Consider the following 19,697-nt stretch of genomic DNA (forward strand, 5'->3'; position numbering starts at 1 on the left):
AAATGCGTTTTTAACTTTAAGCAAAGCAACCGTGACCAAGTTAAATTGTTTTCTTAGGTTTAATCTTTGTGCATTTATTACAGGATATTTTAAATCAAGCTAGATCGGAGATTGAAAATCTGAAATATCGGTTATTTGTTTTCAAAGAAGAAACTCAAAAAGCGGATGCACGGTACGCGGATAACTTACACCAGGCGGAAAATGTGTCTAACGACCTACAGAAAGCTTTGGACGCAGAGCGAATAAACTCTGAGGAACTAAAACGTTTACTACAAGATAATGAGCTAAAACATTCCAAGAAAATTGATGCTTTAACAGCTTCTCTGCTTGAGGAATTCAATACTAAAAATACCAACTCGCGTACTGAGATGCAAAAAGTTTTTGCATTGGACAAAGAAGCGCTCACTTCAGAATTACAGCAGAAATTCAACAGTGAGAAATTGGAACTACAACAGGCTGCATTAACTAGCGAAAACAATGAGGGTTCTGAAAAGGAAGCTGCATTGCTCTCACGTTTACAAGAATTACAAACACTTGTGTCCACAAAAACGGAAAATGTTCATCGTCTCAAAGCTACCGTGTTAGAAAAGGAATCAATGATCAGCGAAGTCGAGGAGAAAAACAACAAACTCTCGGCTGAGTTAGAAATTAAAGCCAAAGATTGTGAATCTGCTCGGAAAGACTGTGTCAACGTTCAAAGCGATCTTTCCCAAGCACGTTCAGATATTCAGAAATACAAAGATGAACTAAGTACGATGAACAACGACACAAAAACGAAAGAAAGAAACTTGGAAACACTGACAAAGGACCTTGCCGTCACCAATGAACGTTTGCTTCTCGTCGAGTCAGAAAAGGAACGTCTGATAAAAGATTTTGAAGGCACAAAGTCTGAGTTGATTGAATTGCGAACTCTCACACAGCACAGAGAAGCTGAAATTCTTGAATTAAGAGAAAACGTTAAACAGAAAAATGAAGAATTTCATAATCTCACTCAAACCTTACAGGAAACAACCAAGAAAAGTGAAGAAAAAGCTGCAAGTTACCAAGAAGAAGTGGCTCGGCTGAAAGAAGCGTGGAAAGTGAAAAACAAAGAAATGACAACTGAGGTGACTTTCAATTTGATGCTGCAGTTTCTCTTCAAGTTCTTGATTAATTAAGGAACGTTTTAAAAACAACGAAATAATGCATTGGATTTGGTTCGTTTTAAATTGTCTTATCTAAACAAACCAAAAACTGTTTTTTTGTTTTTCAAAGTAATTATGTTGCTTTTAACGTACTGGTATCTCTAATCGTTTTGAACACAGTACAGTAAAAAATTACAGATTGCAGTTTAATTCATAAAGTTTTTGCAACAACGTATATTTTTAGAGAGAAACCTTAGTGGCAAATCTCGATAAAAGATTCATGGATGAAAAAGCGAAGTTAAAAGCAGAGCACGGAAAACGTGAGGAGGAACTGAAAGAACGGCTTTCCTCTAAATCCAGGGAAGATAAGAGCGCTCTTGAATCAACGTTGTCCACCAGATTGAAAGAAGAGCATTCGTCTGAGGTTGCTTCCCTACAAGAACAATGGAAAACCAAATACGGAGACTTGAAACGCAAGGTATTTGTGAAGAATTGATAGTTTTTCTTCACGAGGTTATAATTATGTGCATTCGACCTCAGCGAAAAAATTGGTCCAATTTTACACACCAACGTCTTCAAATGTTGGTTCAAAGTAAAAAGGTCTGGCTTGTCTGGTAGAAACGCGTTGGGTTCAATCTGTCTCCATATACTGTTAAAAGTAACGCATATCTAGTTATCTACTATAGATAATGCTCGATTGATTTTAATATTTTAAAAGCCTTGTTTTATTTAGAGTTGATACAATCATTATGTTCTTTCTGTCGAAAATTTCTTACAATGCAACTCCTTATTTTTTATTCGCTTATTGTTACTACCTGGTGATGTGAACTATCTTGTAGTCTTTATTATGCAATAGATTGAGTTTCGCTTTTAGCAGCATGATCGTTGTTACTACACAAATGTAGATACTAACGACCTGTTTTTGTTTGAAGCTGCGGTTTCGCTGTGGTAGTAGAGGTTTGTACTAGATTTTGGAACACAGTTCCTTAGTCATGTGCAATAACGAGTGGTATTAGACTCAGAGTGTTGTTTATAAGGTTTATAATAAAACCTTATAAAACAATGACACTCTGGCACATGCCCAGAAACTGTGTTACGAAATCTAGTGCAAACCGCTACTACCACTGCGAACCCGCAGCATCAGGCTAAAACAGGTCGTTAGTATCTACATTGAGAGGTAATCTTTACTAGTGCGAAATATTCTGTGGATTCTTGTTCAATACCGTGTTCTTCTCGCAGGCGGAACAACGGATTGTTCTACTTCAACAGAAGACAAAGGAATTGCAGGCGGAGTTAGAAGATTCTAGAAATCAACTTTCATCTATCCAGAATCAATCCGAAGCCGCTATCAAAAAGATTGAAACAGAAAAACAAAGTTTTGAAAAGGCATGTTAGTTGTTTTAAATTTTACAGTTTACCTCGCAGTTGTAGCAGTAAATTCTGCCATTCGAATATTCTATTGTTATTATTGTTTTTATGAAAGAGCTACTCGTAATTAGTAGCAAAAACGTCCAAAAGATGGCGAGTTTTACGCTATATCAGTCCCCATTTTTAGCTGAGATTCTATTCTTAGGTTTCTTTGAATAGAGCTTGCTGTGACTTTTCGTTGTTTGGAGCTGTTTGTAAAGCTTCTAAGTTTTTATAACTTTCATAAACACGTTTTTTTGCACTTGTGACCGCTTTGCGTCTCCACAGACCAATGAACAACTCCAAGGACGATCCAATCACGCGGAGAAGCTCACCGGCCAGTTGCAAGCTGCAAGACGCTCCCTGCAAGAACTCACTTCACACAGAGAAGAAATTAACTCACTTTACCAGGGCGAGGTGGCCAATGTCAAGAAATTGAAAGAAGAACTTGAGTCATCGAACAACGAACTCATCCGATCTAAAAGAAAACTTGATGAAGTTCAGAAACTTTTAATTGAGAAATCAAAATTATTGGAAAATATGCAAAATAAGTCCGAAGCAATGTCGAAGAAAATAATCGAATTGCAATCGCTCGTGAAGGTTTGTGTTACCATTGAATATTAGTTTTCATGTAATTGTTGCTTTATCTACTGGATAATAGATGTATCGATGGGTTAAACTAACGTTGCTATTTTCACATCAGATATGTTAAAATAGCAACTTTTGCCAGCTGAGACATTGGAAATTAGCGGATTTGATCTTCTGTATCAATCAAATATGTGGGGCGGTGGGATGGCACAACGGATAAGGCGTTGGCTTTCCAATTATGCAAACCTGGTTCGACTCCCGGCTTCAGCTGGTTGTTGACAAACACCGCTCACCTCTACCCAGGGTGTAATAAATTGGGTGGGCGTAGTTGCTGAAGGAAAGGCGGCCGAGAGAAAGGAACTGGCCACCCTACTCTCGTTAGTGCCGAAGGCTTAGTACAATGAGAACCTTATCTGCTCATCACCCAAAGCTTGAATCAAGTATGGGACCCACCTTTACCTTTATGAATCAAAAGCAAGTTTACCTACTGTATTAGAAAAGAACACAACCCCACACGTTTAGGGGGCAACGCCATACAACACTGCACAGTTGCTTGCAACCGAATCTTTCTTTCCAGTCGAAATCGGGCGAATGTAGCGCGAGTGAAGAAAACCTCCGCGATGCGTTGCAGCGTGTGGAGCGCTGCAATGTTGAAGTGACAGAGAAATCTGAAGAAATAAACAAACTCAACTCAACGCTTCAGCAATCAAACACCAACATGCAATCACTGGAGGTATTTCTTTAATGAAGGTGTTTGTCAAGCTATAATTTTGTACCAGGTTTTCGACTTGATATGAGTTTTCGTATTTTTATGTGTATTCATCGGTACAACAATTTAGTTGGTTTTAAGTCGTTTGTCTCATAAGCAAGAAGTTGTTGGTGCCAAATTCAGCTCAAGATTCAATGGTCGGCTTTCTCTGTGTGTGAATGCATTCTAGTTGATGCGTTTATTTTTCTGTAATCTGTAGTAGAATCAAAATTTTTAAAATGATGTAGCGTAAAGTGTGGTTTTTAAGTTCGGCTCAGTGACTTACTTGTTAAGTGTCTGCCTCTGAATCGGTAGGCATGGGTTCGATACCCTGTGGAGTTATACCAAAGTAGCATACCACTGACCAGTCTTTTCAAAAAATGGTAATAAACCTTATTCCTGCTTTTACTCGGCAATGTAAATAATGTACTCGGGTGCGCTTCTATTTCGCTACCCCTTTATATAGCTGACGCTCTGCTTGGGAAAGCGTCAAAAGCAACGCATATCTGCAATGGATACAGCGTTTCATAAAAAACTCAGTATTATTGTTACATAATGAATTATTATTTTTTTTGTTATGTTTTCCCCTGATTGACTCTGAAAAAGCGATGTTGCTGCTGAGCTGATCGTCTTTATCGCTGTTTCGATTGCAGAAAGTAACGACTCAGCTCAAAGCCGAACTCTTTACTGCCTCTACCGAGCGGGATGTAGCCGTGCGTGAACACGAGAAAGCGGTGGCATTTGGTCATCTGCTATCTGAAGAGATCACAACTCTGAAAAGTGACATGGAATCCATCAGAAGTTAGTTCAAAGCCTTGTTTTTACCGAGTTACAACGACGGGTTGATTTTGTCAGCCCAATCTCCAAAGAGAGAATGCAGTTTATCTTCTAGAGTAACTTTTTCCATGCCTTATATCGTTCCTCACAAAAAAGTTGAACTTTGCTGAAAATTTCTTACATCATGTATTAAGTTGCCACTTTCTTTGAGCAACATGTTCGTATGTTTAAGTCACCCATAATATTGTTTACTCATTAAAAATATTATAAAAACGAAGCAAGCTAAATTTGTTTGATGTTTCTCAAACCTTGTCTTTTTTGTATTGATAATTGGTTTGACCAAAGTTGTTCATTGTGTTTTCCAAAATCCAGCGACAAAATCAGCTATTTCAAAAGCAAAACGACTTTTTGTTTTAGTGGAATCAGCAGCAAAAGAAGCCGACGCGAAGAAACGTGTGGAAGAAGCTGTTGCTGAATTAAACAAAGAGAGTCAGACTAAGGTTGGTACATTGTAACCGGCTTTGTGGGGAGTCGAACCCAGAACGGCTGACAAGGAGGCAAACGCCTGCCCCACTCACCATACATTTGAATGTACAGTAATGTCCGCGAGCAGCTATGCCTTCAAATTAGACTGGCAATACGCCCAGTGCCGCAATCACGTGATCAATGAGCATTTACTTTCGTTACGTCGCACTTTTAAATTTGAAAGTATACGTTTTAAGTTGGGTTTAGGCATAGCGACCTACATACATTATACAAGCCTTGCCAACGTGCGAAGTAGACACCGATGCAATTTCAATTTTGAACTCTATGTTGTATTTATTTTATATCGTTTTGAAGTAATAGTTTTGAAGATCCAAATTGCAAAAGTGTGATTGCATCTCAAATCACTGCAAAAGTCCTAATTTTACATTGAAAAATGATAAATCTTTCCTCGTTACCAGTGTTGCCAGTTGCCAGCACAAATTCTAAAATTTAATTTATTATTTTTGTGGCAACTATACCTCAAAAACAGCTCAAAGTTAAGGACTTTATCAACTTATATTAGCGATGGTTTTAACTACCGTATTTACTTGATTGTAAGCCGCGCTTGATTGTAAGCCGCCCTTGATTGTAAGCCGCATGTGATAGTGTTAAAAATTTAATGTAAGCCGCCCTTGATTGTAAGCCGCAAATACTGTTTACACGCAAAGCTGAAACTGTTTACAGGTTTATTTTAACTCTCACGCTCATTATTGACCATAAATAAAACTGACAACTCCTTTTTTTCTTTCAAATGCACGTCATAAATGCATGTGACAATTTAAAATGCACGTCACAACTTCACAATTGTCGGCATCAGATAACGCAGTACGGCAAAACATCTATGGCAAAGTCGACAAGGAAAAAGGCAAAAAGAAAAAAGAAAAAATGTAAGCCGCCTTTGATTGTAAGCCGCCATTGAATTTAAGCCGCAAACATGATGGAAAAAAAAACTTTATAAGCCGCGGCTTACAATCAAGTAAATACGGTACTCTCCTTCGGCTCGGCCTCCAGTCAATTTTAAAGCTTGCACGCTGTCATGGCGTGTGTAAACACGTACGTCGTACAGGTTGCCATGGTTTTATGTATATATTTTTTCATTATAAGGCAGCAGTTGCTAAAGAATGTTCCTGCATTTAAACTAGTGATTCTCCAACTTAAAAACCCTTTCTTGTCTGCAATATTGTAATGTGATTCAAAAACTCTATTTGTGACAATTGAAAAATCCAACACCAAAAGCAGTAGGCAATTCCAACTAGCGAAATTTGTCCACTTTTACATTGATCTAACGTTTGCAGACATTGAATCAATGCAATCAGATGCAATTTTGTGGTGATGGTGTTGCGTGTTAGGTCACTTTGAAAATTGGAAAGGTTGCGTCATTGACTCGATACGACGTTTAGGTAAATGAATTGAAGAAGAAGGCCGAGCAGAGGTTGGCACAGATGAAGAAGACTTTCGGGAGCCAGCTGGAAGACAAACTCGGTAAGATATCGGCTCTGACTGACGCCAACGTGTCCCTGGAGGAGGAGGTGGCCTCATTGAAGGAGAAAGATCAACGTTATAATGAAAATTTAAATAAATCAATTGAAGAACAATGCAAAGTTGAGAGAGAACAATTGGAAAACAAGATCATGGAACTGGAGCAGATAGTCGAAGACATTTCTGAAAAGGTGAATAGTTTTAAGTTTTGCATGATCGTATGAATGGTGTGCCGGTGCTATTGATATGTTAAGCTTCACATGTTTGATTCTTGTTTGGTTAATTCTTGGTTAATTGGTTGATTCTTCTTCTTTGATTCTTGTTTGGTTAATTACAGATACATGAAGTTTATTACGATTTATTTCGTAAAACGTGACCGAATAATATGCACAGCTATGTTTTTAGCAATGTGTGCATTGTCATGGTGTGCGAAACGTCAGTGAAGCAATAAAACAACTCGTATGTTTCTGCTTTTGCATTCATTAGATGACCGCTGCAACTATTACTAGAAAGGATACTAAACCTGAACAACACCTAAACTTTTCGAAATTTAATACCCAGACAGCACAGCAACCACTTTTTACATTGATTACATTGATTCAACGTCTGCTGACGTTGAATCAATGTAAAAAGCGGTTGATTTGCTGTCTGGGTATGCATACTGCAGAATCGTTAACAAACTCACGATCAATGGAACAGCCGCGTTGCTCGGTGTGATGTGAGTTTCAAAATAGTTTGCTTTGAAATAATATGTTGCTTGCAGACCAGGGCAGACGTCACAGCAACGTTTGAAGAAGAGAAACGTCAATTACAAGAACGCCTAGAGGTATGTGAGTCTAGTGAATGATGTTTTGCTTTTTTCTGTTAACCTATTAAAAAAATACTAGCTGCAGTATGCAATATATTAACACGCTTCAAAATGGGTTGGAAAACCCTTAAGATTAACCTTTAACAGCGTTTTTCAACTGAAGGTGATGAGGGGGTGCTGAAATCGACTTTCGAGGGCGCTGTGAAGTGTTTATCTAACAAAATACGTGATAATATAGCCAAATGCGAATCATGAAAAACTTCATCAAAACAATATACACTGTAATAGTTAATATGTTAACAGTATTTTTGAGATGCAGGTGTAAGAAAACGTTGCGAAACGCTGGTTTATAATGTGCATGAAGGGCAGTATGCCTGGTGAGGATTTAAATCAGGGGTCGGTTACTTTTTTCTAACAGCGGGCCAAAGCCAAACTTTACATGGTCTTGGCGAGTTGTAGCCTACTAATACCAGTTTTGATAGTCAGACTCATGGCTTCAAGGCGTTGACGTAATAATGCTTTCAGAATATTGGCTCCTGTGGTAATATCCTTGACAGGAATCGGGTGATCAAATGCTTCAACATCGAAATATTTCTTTACTCCACTCACAAATACTGCCAGCTCAGCTGCATCTCTCGTGTGTGTGGACTCTTCTATCGCTATTGAGAAGAACTGTAGATCTTCAAGAATCTTTTTGGTAGATTTTACGTTCGCAGATATCTCTTCTTTTTGTCGAGTTGCGGTTTTTGCTGAAAGACTTATATCTGAACAATAGTTCGTTATTTTCTGGACATATGTTTTTAATAACATCCATCAATTCATACATCTTTTCTCAAATTCTCCATCACTATACGATTTCTTGTCTTTTGCTTTTAATTGTGCTACCTTGTAGCTAGCAAAAGAACTATTTGCTGATTCACTGATTTTCCTTTCCTTTGTAACAGAGAAATTTGCCGTTTTAAGCTATTTTTGCGTTGATTACCTTTACCGTTCTTTGTTTGGCCCTTTAAAGTGAAAAACTAATATGTTTTTATTCATAATGGCGCTTTATGTTGAATTCCTTGTTTACAGAAACAGAAACGCTGCAAATCAACACCGTGGGCTTACCCAAATAATTAATGAAAATATACTTGTTCGCCCATTCGATTAAAATATACCACTAGCCAAGTCATATAATATTTTAATTTGAAAAGGGGCTACGAGCCGGATGATTTCCTTGGCGAGCCTAAGGTTGCCGACCCCTGGTTTAAATTGATACTTGTACGTAGAAGCAACTTTGAAGTCATTCGTTCACTTGTTTTAGACTGCCTTGTCTGAGTCCCACAATAAAGCGGAGGAGATCGATGTCAGGGTGCAAGAAGAGAAAGATCGTTTCGAACTTGCTCTAAAAGAAGAAAGAGAAAGAAGATCTCTTGCTGAAACAAACCTCGCCAAAGAGCTCATGAAGCAAAGTGACGTCACTGCAATGGAAACAGCTTGGGACGCGACAAAAAAAGGTTCGTCTCGTCCAAGATCATTTAAAATCAGAACCATCGTGGTCACTCCGTTAACGAGAGTGGCCAATACAACTGTAGTACAAAAAGTCCCTTGGTCTTTTTTTTTTTATCTGAACTGACTGTTTGAGGTACAGTATTTGAATTAGGCTTTAAGGCATCAAGAGTGGATGTCATGAGGTTTTTCGTGTTAGGGTCTTGTGAAAAGTTTAATGAACTCTACCATGGTGTGATCGCCTCTCTGCGATAGCTTTCTTATGCCAAGAACATACAGCAACGTGTATTGATAGCCAATGGTTAGTTTCATTAACAGTTTCTCAATTGAAGCACCAGCAGTTTGGGGATTTCATTCAGAAACAATCATAATGTCGAAAGTTTATTCAAGAGATGTCAATAATACGTTACAACGCTTTATAAAACTTACGGACAAGGTTTTCTTTCGCTACAGAACACATGGCCGAGATAAACGAACTTAAAGCCAACCTGGATGCTATGAAAAGTGATTGCGAGAAGGAAAAAGAAAACTATCTTGCAGAAAAAGAACAGCTTTCCAAAGAGGTTTGAGTTCTGCACTTTATCTGAGATACTTGACATTGTGATTTTTTTTCTTACTTTTTAATAGATTTTTGTGTGCAATTTATGTGTTGATGACGCAGCACGTTAAAAGAAAGGAGGCTTTACTTGATACAATGAGGCTGAAGGTAATAGCTCCGCAGTTTCACAAGACAGATCGCTGTGTTTTAGGCTGAAGTCAGCAAAAAGCGTATCGAAAAACTAGAGAAAAATCGTGAAGTTCTCAAATCTAAAATGAAACAGCAGCTCGCTTTGGACGGAGAAGAGAAGCAGATCTTGCACAGTAAGTGGAAGTTGCTTTTTAGTTACATTGACTTAAGGTTGGCTAATAGTAATATAATGAGCGGAGCTTTGATCACCGAAGTTCTTCTGCTATTTTTCGAACTAAAACGTAGAACCGTATCAGCGCCATCTCGCAGCAGAAGCTTTAATGCATTTGTGTTGCTAAAACGTTGACAATGGGAAAATGAATCCTATGTACCAAGTTTTTGCTAAATGGCAAACGAGTGCCTTCGGTGAGCGCCGAACTGACGGCCTTCCGAACATCAGTCATCGTTATCCAATCACGTTACTGAAGATAACTTTCAAATGTCTCCAAACAGCAATTGATTGGAATGCTATCTTGAATTATTGTTTAAATTATTATAATTGAAGTTTCGATCTCAAGCAATTACTTCCCAGATGAAGTATCTTCCTTGAAGAAACAACTCGAGGTTCTGAATCAATCTTCATCTGGAGATGCCAGTGTCGAGACTGAATTAATGTTGGAAGAATTGAAGAAAGACTTCGACAGAAGAATAGGAGAGAAAGAGTTGGAGCACGAAGAAAAAGTGAAGAGGTTGATAAAAGAATACGAGACAGAACATATGAAAATGGAAGAAAAACATCAGGTAAGTTACTTCCCAAACAATAAAATCCGTCATTTTTACATTGGTTCAATGTGAAAATGATTGATATTGCTGTCTGGGTAGTGAGTCACACATGTCGTTGTTTTACGTCAATTCAATGTTATCAGATGTTGAGCTATGCGATATTCCCCCTGTACCTGTTGTGTTTCTCATAACCATGTGTCGTCTCATCTCATGAAGCCCTGCGCGAGTGGCAGGATGATCAACGCATCTCAATAATGCTCAAACTATTCTTTATAATCGGTACTGAAAATTAACTGTCCAAAGAAATGACCTAGAAGGGATTTCTCATGAAATTCCAACCACTCGGTCATAGATCAATCACTTCAATTTTACGTCGAAAAGGACATTTTTGACGTATTGTGTGTCTTGTTGCCATAGGAACAGCTTGAGAAGGCGAGCGACAGGAACGCGTCATCGGACAGATTAGTCAGAGAGCAGCATCATCACGAGGTGCTGACGCTTCAAAAGGAGATAGCCAAGTACGAACGTGAGATGGAAGCTGCCATTGAAGCGTAAGTTTAATGACGCCCTTTTTGCTGTAGGATTTCTTTTCATGTGGTGAATCTTCTTTGGTGTGGTGAATGTTTCGCAATGATTCATTTAGTTGTATACAGTCTTTTGCCTGGTTGTTATTTAAAAAAATGTAACGCGAGGACAAGAAAGCCAATCTTGGTGTCACTTTCATGTCATTTTAAGTGTCTAGCCAGGACACAGCCAAGTGATCTCGGTCGGTGTCGAACCGACGTCCTTTCGTTCATTGTTCAAGCGATCTTACTGCTTTTATTCAGAGCCAACAACGACACTAAAAATGGTTATTTAAATATTAATTTATTTTTAAAAATCTGCGTTTATGTTTCAAAGAAATCATGGACCAGTTTTTGTTATTTCACTAACCCCGAAATTCAAATTCTTATTCAATGCACTTAATCGTCATCATCCATTCTGGCGTACCGGGGCACCATTTACATGCTTCTTCCAAACATCTCTGTCCCTTAACAAATTTGACATTTTGTGTTTCTGCACTCCAATGTTCTGTTCTATTTGGTGAAGAAAGGTTTACGCTTGACACCGTGCACTTAATAACCTAAACTTTTTACCGACAATACAGGAGACCCATAAGATCCGACTTTTTTGATTAGCCATGATTTGGTAAAGCAGGTTTGCTTGTTCGGACAACTTTTCCAAGGTATTTTTCCCACTATCGAACTGATCATCTGGGATCAAAATCATCCAACACGTATAAATCATAATCTCAATGCAACATCAGACTTAAGTATTCGATGGTGAGTTATTTAAATCGAATTGTGTAGACATGAAATGGAGCTACAAACCCGCGAGTCTGAGATGTCGGAGCAAGTGGACAAAGCCACGTTCAGAGCCTTGACCGCAGAGAAAAGGCTCGAAGAAGCCGGATTCGAAGATTCAATCAAAAAGTTACAAGTAATTTTCTCTTTCTTGGTGTTGTTGTGTCACTGATATCTCCGAAAGCTGACGATAGTTATCTAATCCAATAGACTGTAACAGCGGTTGTTCAGCGGTTAAAGAGCCACTGGAGCATAAGATAATACTAGCTGTTTAAAACATGTGTTTTTGACTTTTGTTTGAATACATCGCTAGATAAAACTCCAAATTAATTGTGAGAATCTTTTCCTCGGACTGATAAAGCCTTTTTTGTTGAAGTTAGCGTTTCATATTGTATTGACAACAAATAGGAAATCGTCCCATTTTGGCGCAAGTTCCAACTCTCTAGCTCTTACCATATTCCTGATAAGGTCAAAATAGCAAAAATCTGCTAGCTGGTACATCAAGATGATGTCATAATGAAAGAATAACGTCATTTTTGAAATCACTGACGAAAATCCAGTCAGAATTTGACCCGAACCTAATTTTCCTGAAAAGTCGCCTAAAAGTGGGACACCCTATTGTGGAGGCTTGAAAAACACACGTTCAATCACACCGAGATTGACGGGTGAAGCTTCCGCTTACACTTGTTGATGTTGTTGAGTTATCCCATCCACTAAGTGCCGCTAGATGGAACGTGTTCATGAATGTGGACTGTGGAGTGCAAACTTTTGATCTTGCCGTTACTACCGGTCCGGCTGTTTATTGACGTAACTGTCGCAAAGACTTCTGCACGTAGCGAAATTATTGTTGATGGAATTATGCCTTTTTCTTTCCTTCGAAACCGGGACATAGAAAAATTAAAAGAATTGAAGTTTGGTCAACTATCTGCTAAATAACACCTAGAAACAATGTGAAACAACATTGAAATAACGGCATTCTTGTTTCTTTCTAGTTCCAAGTTAACGAATTATCCAAAGAATTGTCTCAATCCCAACAACACCAGAGGGAGACAGCGAGCCAGTTAGACGCCGCCAGTATGAAGCTTTCCCACAACTCCCCCCTGGCTGACCCTGAGAAGCTCAAGTACCTTCGTCAAGTATTGTACCAATACATGGTGGGAGCTGAAGGCAAGGTAGGTGCTGCTTGTATCCCATCCGGAAATCAGCCAACTTTTTGCATAATGAGTTTCGACTGTGCAGGCCAAACGTTTTTTTTTTTTAACCATGACAGTAAAGAAGAATCGTTTTTACACCACGATCAAAAACTACTATTTGAAAGTACTGTCAATTCAAACTTTGCTAAAAACGTAACCACCGAAATAAACTGAAGAATAGTAAGTAGTTCCTTTAGGTAAGTTTGTTGTTGGTCCATCTGTTGTTTAGTTCTGCCCAAACTGCGAATGTGACTTTGAAGCTCAGCCTGTGTTGTATAAAAACCTTAGGGAGATTCAGTTATTTTTGTCTTCGTTGAATACGTACTCAACACGAGGAACCTGCAAAACACACCGGAAAATATTGTTTTTTCGTCAAATACTTTCCAATAATTCAGTTCTCATCAAAAGTATTTGCAATTTACTAAAACTCAGATCTTGTTTCTACCAAATAATCTTTCTCGGAAAATAAGTAATCGCTGGAAGTTTGTAATGTCCAAGTGGCTTTGAGATACATAGTTATCGCATTCCATTATTTGCAGACAATGGCGAAAGTATTGGTTGTTCTACTTCAATACCCCCCTGAAGAAGCACAGAAGATCCTGGAAATGCACGGGGTAAGGCTTTTGCTAGGTTTGGCGAGGCTGAGAGTGAGTTCGGATGATCGTGTTGGAAACTTTCGCGTGATTTATTGGTGCAACGCACCTACAGTTATGAACCTTCGCGTTGTGTTTGCCACAAAACTAAATCGACTTGCTTGTTTAAGTCGTATAACATCAAAAATTGCTTTGCAAACCGAGCCTATATCTATCAGATCGCCGTGATTTTAGTACTTTTGCGTTGTAATGTTTTCTCGCGTGATTCCTCGTGCTCGGTGTAGATCATCATCAAGATGCTTCTTATTGAGAAGGAGCGATTTGTCGAGAGCTGGAGACAATAAAGCGTCGAATTTTCCTCTTGTGGAATTACTGTAGTTTGAATTGGTTGGTTTTGAATCTTTATCCTCGGACTGACAAAGCCTTGATAGGCTATTCCTGGTAGTTTCGCATACTTGTGGAGGCTTTTGACGCAGGGCCAATTACCGAGATTGACAGACTGAAGTTTCCGATTGTTGAAGTGTTGTTGCCGAGAATTATTCCATCCATTAGGTGCCGCTGAATGAAGAACTGTCCTTAGAATGCGTTGCTCAAGCGCACATCCCGAGTGTCGAACCAGCGCCGCGTGATCTTGGTTGCGGATGATTCAGTTATATTTAATTTCTCGGTATAAGGTTTAGCTTGATATACGACGAGTACATGTGACTCTCGCATGATTTCGAAATCAATGGCATAAGCACCAGTCCAGATCATAGTTAGAGCCGAATACCTCAAATAAAGCTAAGGAACCATCCTAGAAAAGATTGAGGACATCAAAAGTGTAGTTTTGCTAATGATATTTACAACGTGTTGTCACTGTTAACAAGGACTTGTGACGGTGAATTAAATAGAAGATACTATCAATAATTGTCACAAACTTACAAACCAGATACTGTCCGGATAACTGGAATCCGGTCACACGAGGCTTGAGTGTATCTACCTCTTCTAGTTTGGTTTAAAATGATTATGTTGCTTCGTGCTTTCTGTGTCAGAATAAACTTCATTTGTCTTGCAGAAATGAAGTCACCGTTCTTCCGTCCTCCATGCGTAGAGTGCAATCCAACAGATCCAAAGCGTGCAATTTTTGTTTCAAGTTTGACAAATTTACTATTTCTTTCAATCGCTTTACATCTAGCTTTCTTTGGGGCGGAATTGTGTTGTTTGGCGGCACAACACAGTAGTGCCAAACGTTGCAACCTCTGTTTTTATCTGCATGTGATTAACGGGATGCCACACAATTTATAAACCTTTTGGTGCTGAATGCGGCTGTTTTGCAACTTCACGAATACTCACGGTTTAGAATAATATCGTTGAATCAGCTTGTTTCGCTTTGGAACTTGTTTGAGTGATGATGTATCACATTGGCATTCAGATTTTACTGATTAAATTTTGCCTTGCACTGCTGAAAAGAATTTCGTTGTCTTGAAGCTTTCAAGTTTACAAATTTTGTCGGTACAAAACAATGAATTTTTTTTGCTATAAAGCCAATTGACAAATACCGTTTTAGTTAAGAAACACGAGAACAGATTTTAGAACACCAACCGTCCCTGCTCAGACAAGGCAACAGATGATTTTTAAACGTTTCAATTGCCTGTTGTGTTCATTATAGCTTGCATAACGCCGCCTTTCGAGACCACGTCTTTGAAATGGGAGGAGATTGTAAATCGACGCCTGACTCTTGAAAAAAGTGTGTGTAGAACAATTTATTATTTGGTGCCATAAACCGTCGGTTAGATTTCCTTCCTTAAAGTTTATTAGAAGTATCCTTGGTGGATGCACAATTTATGTTATAGTTTTATCGTCTATTTTATGTCCTGTGCGACCTATTGAAAAGTTTTATTTGCGTCAGGTAACGTTCATTTGACCGCGGATGTAAAATACGTCCACAAGGTTCAGTGCAAATAAACCAGAATTCGTCTTTGTGTTGTTTCATTGGTTTGATTGCAGCATATTTGCGTTAGCTGTTGAACTGAGCGCGTTAATTTAGAAGATGAACAATTGAACATTATTTGTCTTTGTTTGACCTTGTCAACACACAATTCGGAGAATCAAATATTAGCAGTTTTCAGGACATTTGGAATAATCATTTTGAAAATTGCATCAGTTTTTTTATCATCTCTACCGGTAGTTCGTGAGATGTGAAATAGGTTACTCCTACAAATTTGGCGTTAAGCCTGCCTGTGTTCACGCGTTTAAGCTACCAGATGTGTCTTTGGTTCATAAACAACAAACAATCATTTAAAGGAATGTCCAATGTGCCTTAAAAATTTACTATTTATGATGCCATGCCAAAAATTAAACATTTGTATGCAATATCACCATCACCAGCCGGTCATGCCACTGCTGGCAGATTTGCCTCCACATATGCCTCCTAACCATTATGGTAGCCACTTTAACAAGTCGAAATTCTGCCACTGCGAATGACTGTAATGCAACCGCCAACCAATCAGAACATGTTATAAGAGGCTACCGTCCAATTGTGACCCTTCTAGCACTCATCCGGATAGTTAATGCTTGTTTTGAACTTTATTTGGTAATTACAGAAGAAAAAGAGCAATAGCAGTGGTGGGAATTGAACCCGCGTCAATGAAATGACTACTTTCTAGCCCTAACCCCTAAGCCTGACAAAAAATCCATCACTTAATTTGCTTTCTATCATCTTCTTTTCGCCGTTTTTGACGTCACTTAAACCGTAGCTAATGATTGGTTGGCGGTTTCATTCTAGTCATTTTCAGTGGCAGAAATTCGACTTGTTAAATTGGCTACACCCACCATTATGTCCTTCGCTGTTCTCGTCCAGGTGATTCCAATATTTTCTTCAATGTCTTCCCGTCATCTTGGTGTGTAGGCTAGGCTTATTCCCGTAAGCTTCATCATCGCCAGGTTCCGTCTTGTCGTCGAGAGCTGGTGGCCATAGTGCGTGACAATTTGTCTCTTGTGAAATAAGCGTAGATCGAATGCTTTAGTTATAGACTATTTGTTTTCTCAGTACCGTATGAGGTTTACCTTGATCTACGAGCGCACTCAGGCCTAATCCTCATATTTTTCAGACAGAATGAGACAGAAATCAGTCCAGATAGCACTATTAAATGGACGAAACTATTGCAGGTATTTTTCAAACTCCTGTAAATCATGAGAGTAGGAATCGAGAAATTTATTGTTCAAAATGGTTGGTTGGTTTTGAATCTTTATCCTCGGACTGACAAAGCCTTGATAGGTTATTCCTGGTAGTTTCGCATACTTGTAGATTGTAGAAGCTCTTGACATAGGGCCGGTTACCGAGAGTGGCAGAGTGAAGTTTCCGAATGTTGAAGTGTTGTTGCATAGTGCAGGCCCTTAGGGGCAAAAATGAGCATTTTTAGGCTAAACGTGTTACACGTTGTTTTTTTGCATTTTTTTGTAGTTGATGAATCTAACTTCAATTTTAGTGGGTGCCGCAACTTTTTGGGTCACGTGATCACCCCCAAATCGAGGATTCCCCCCAAGTCAATTTTGAGCTCTTTTCACGGCATTTTTATGCAATTAGATACGTTATTTTTACATTTGGACTGACTGCCACTACAAAATACACGAGATAAAAATGACACAAAATTATGTTATGAATGACGTCATTGTGACGTCATGTATTAATTTTTTGCTTGTTTTTTTCTTATTGTAGTCGCTTGTTTGTTGTTGGTGTTACTTTTTTGGTTACAATAAGTTACCAATGGTTTTTCAACTGATTTGATTAGTATTGAGTGTCAGTACTAACATATTCAAAATGTTAAGGAATCCAACTTCCGGAAAGTGGTTATTTTCAAGATAGCTTCCAAGATGGCCGCTAAACCATTAAAATAACAGTAAATTAACCATAACTCGGTCATCCTATGACCAAAACATGTAGTTTTGGTGTCTATATCTAGGTTTTTATACCCTGTGAAGTCAATGAGACTATTCTCAGAATTTTTGAATTATCTGATAGCCTATAAATTCAATATGGCAAACCAAGATGGCCGCCAAACCATTAAAATAACAATAAATTGACCATAACTAGGTTATCATGTAGGGAATGCATTGCTAAATCACATTATGTTTGCTGATGACCTTTGCTGCTTTTGTCCCAACCTTGTTGGTTTACGTGAATTGATTGAAATCTGCCAAGACTTTGCAATGCAACATGACATTACTTTTAACTGTAGAAAATCCTTTGGAGTGTTATTTAAGTCCAAGCATTTCGATCTGTCTGCTTCCCCAAGGATTATTCTTGACCAAGAACCGATTGAGTTTGTTGAAAATGTTAAGTATTTAGGTGTGCATATCACGTCCTCATTATCAGATGACAAGGACATACTGCGACAAGTTAAATCTCTTTATTGTACTGCAAACAAATTAAAAAATAAATATAGTAAATGTTCACGAAGAGTAAAAAATGTATTGTTTCGCTCTTACTGTACATCTCTTTATGCTTGTCAACTTTGGCACAATTATCGCCGTTCTTCGATCAATCGGATTAGAATGGCATATAATGACTCATTTCGAATACTTCACAATATGCCTCGCTTTACTAGTGCACGTGAATGTCAAGTCAATGCAAATGTTACAACTTTTGATGCTCTATTGCGGAAAACAGTTTATGCCTTTGTGCAACGTTGTTACAAGTCTCTCAATTCTCTTATCAAAGCATTAATGTCCTCAGACGCTTTCTATAAAGCGACATATTTTAAGCACTATAATGATATGTTGCACATGTCATCCAAGTGACTACTTACGCCTTGTCTTTTTGTGTGCTTTTTTGTGTTTTGTGTTTTGGTTTTAATATGGACAACCTTGTCTGATGCAAATAAATAATAATAATAACTAGGTTATCATATGACCAAAACGTGTAGTTTTGGTGTCTATATCTAGGTTTTTATACCCTGTGAAGTCAAAGAGACCATTCTCAGAATTGTTAAATTATCTGATAGCCTATAAATTCAATATGGCAATCCAAGATGGCCGCTAAACCATTAAAATAACATAGTAAATTGACCATAACTAGGTCATCATATGACCAAAACATGTAGTTTTGGTGTCTATATCTAGGTTTTTATACCCTGTGAAGTCAATGAGACTATTCTCAGAATTGTTGAATTATCTGATAGCCTATAAATTCAATATGGCAAACCAAGATGGCCGCCAAACCATTAAAATAACAGTAAATTGACCATAACTATTAGGTTATCATATGACCAAAACGTGTAGTTTTGGTTTCTATATCTAGGTTTTTATACCTTGTGAAGTCAATGAGACCATTCTCAGAATTGTTAAATTATCTGATAGCCTATAAATTCAATATGGCAATCCAAGATGGCTGCCAAAACAATTAACAATGTACAATAACAATGTATTGTTTATTAAAAAACCCAGTAAATTTTTATCACAGGGATTTCTATATATATTTGTGTTAACTGAGCAGGCATAAAGAGCTCATAGGATGTGGACATGTAGACTCTTGACATAATCAGCGTAAAGAAAGCAAATGGATCAAGTATTACTAATGCTCATCGCTGTCACTCTCGATGTCATCGTCTGTAATTATGTGATTGCTGTATGGACACATGAACCAGTTTGGCATGGTCCACATCCAGCATGGTATGGTAGCACATATCTCCGGCAACTACAGTGAGGTGAACACGATTCGCAAATGCAGTGATCATTTTCAGTAGGTTGTCCGGGGCAGCTTTCATGTCCGTCATGATTGGAACCATCTGATTATTGTCTACTTTCCATCCCCAGTCTAGAGCATCCATACCATATTCAGTAGCCTACCCATCCTGACCATAATCTGGTAGTAAACTCTGAGGCAGTGGAATTTGGTATAGGATGATGTAGGTGGCAAAAGTTCAGGGTGAACACAGGATTTGGCTGTTTTAATTTTCTTGACCAATGTATTGTATCGCTGTGTTTCTAGGTTACTACTGCCATCGTTGCCAAACATAACGGTCATAGCTTTGTTTCCAAGATCCTTAATGATGTGGTCTGTCTGATTTGGGAGAATAAAGCAATTTGCACATTCTTTGATTATTGGTTGACTTTTCACTAGTTTCTTGAAAGCGTCTTCTTCCCGATACCAAATATCCTTGACGTTGAATCACAACCGGTGAATGCATGAATGAA

At 38.3% G+C, this 19,697-nt stretch overlaps 1 protein-coding gene across 2 annotated transcripts in view; it reads left to right on the top strand.

Moving 5' to 3' along the window:
- LOC145779615 (uncharacterized) overlaps positions 1 to 15,482 on the top strand; it is a 29,463-nt gene extending 13,981 nt beyond the window's left edge. For both annotated transcript variants that reach the window (XM_082591252.1, XM_082591253.1), the window contains 18 exons: positions 84 to 1,106; positions 1,369 to 1,602; positions 2,364 to 2,510; positions 2,820 to 3,131; positions 3,697 to 3,852; positions 4,521 to 4,668; positions 5,062 to 5,144; positions 6,570 to 6,839; positions 7,412 to 7,474; positions 8,760 to 8,952; positions 9,398 to 9,507; positions 9,694 to 9,805; positions 10,204 to 10,412; positions 10,812 to 10,945; positions 11,744 to 11,873; positions 12,730 to 12,909; positions 13,470 to 13,544; positions 14,578 to 15,482. In XM_082591252.1, coding sequence (XP_082447378.1) covers positions 84 to 1,106; positions 1,369 to 1,602; positions 2,364 to 2,510; positions 2,820 to 3,131; positions 3,697 to 3,852; positions 4,521 to 4,668; positions 5,062 to 5,144; positions 6,570 to 6,839; positions 7,412 to 7,474; positions 8,760 to 8,952; positions 9,398 to 9,507; positions 9,694 to 9,805; positions 10,204 to 10,412; positions 10,812 to 10,945; positions 11,744 to 11,873; positions 12,730 to 12,909; positions 13,470 to 13,544; positions 14,578 to 14,583 — 3,585 coding nt within the window. In that variant the 3' untranslated portion in view covers positions 14,584 to 15,482. The remainder of the gene's footprint in view (positions 1 to 83; positions 1,107 to 1,368; positions 1,603 to 2,363; positions 2,511 to 2,819; positions 3,132 to 3,696; positions 3,853 to 4,520; positions 4,669 to 5,061; positions 5,145 to 6,569; positions 6,840 to 7,411; positions 7,475 to 8,759; positions 8,953 to 9,397; positions 9,508 to 9,693; positions 9,806 to 10,203; positions 10,413 to 10,811; positions 10,946 to 11,743; positions 11,874 to 12,729; positions 12,910 to 13,469; positions 13,545 to 14,577) is intronic.
- Positions 15,483 to 19,697: the final 4,215 nt, after the last annotated feature.

This window comes from Aplidium turbinatum, chromosome 11, assembly GCF_918807975.1.
Source record: "Aplidium turbinatum chromosome 11, kaAplTurb1.1, whole genome shotgun sequence".
Classification (NCBI taxonomy): Eukaryota; Metazoa; Chordata; class Ascidiacea; order Aplousobranchia; family Polyclinidae; genus Aplidium; species Aplidium turbinatum.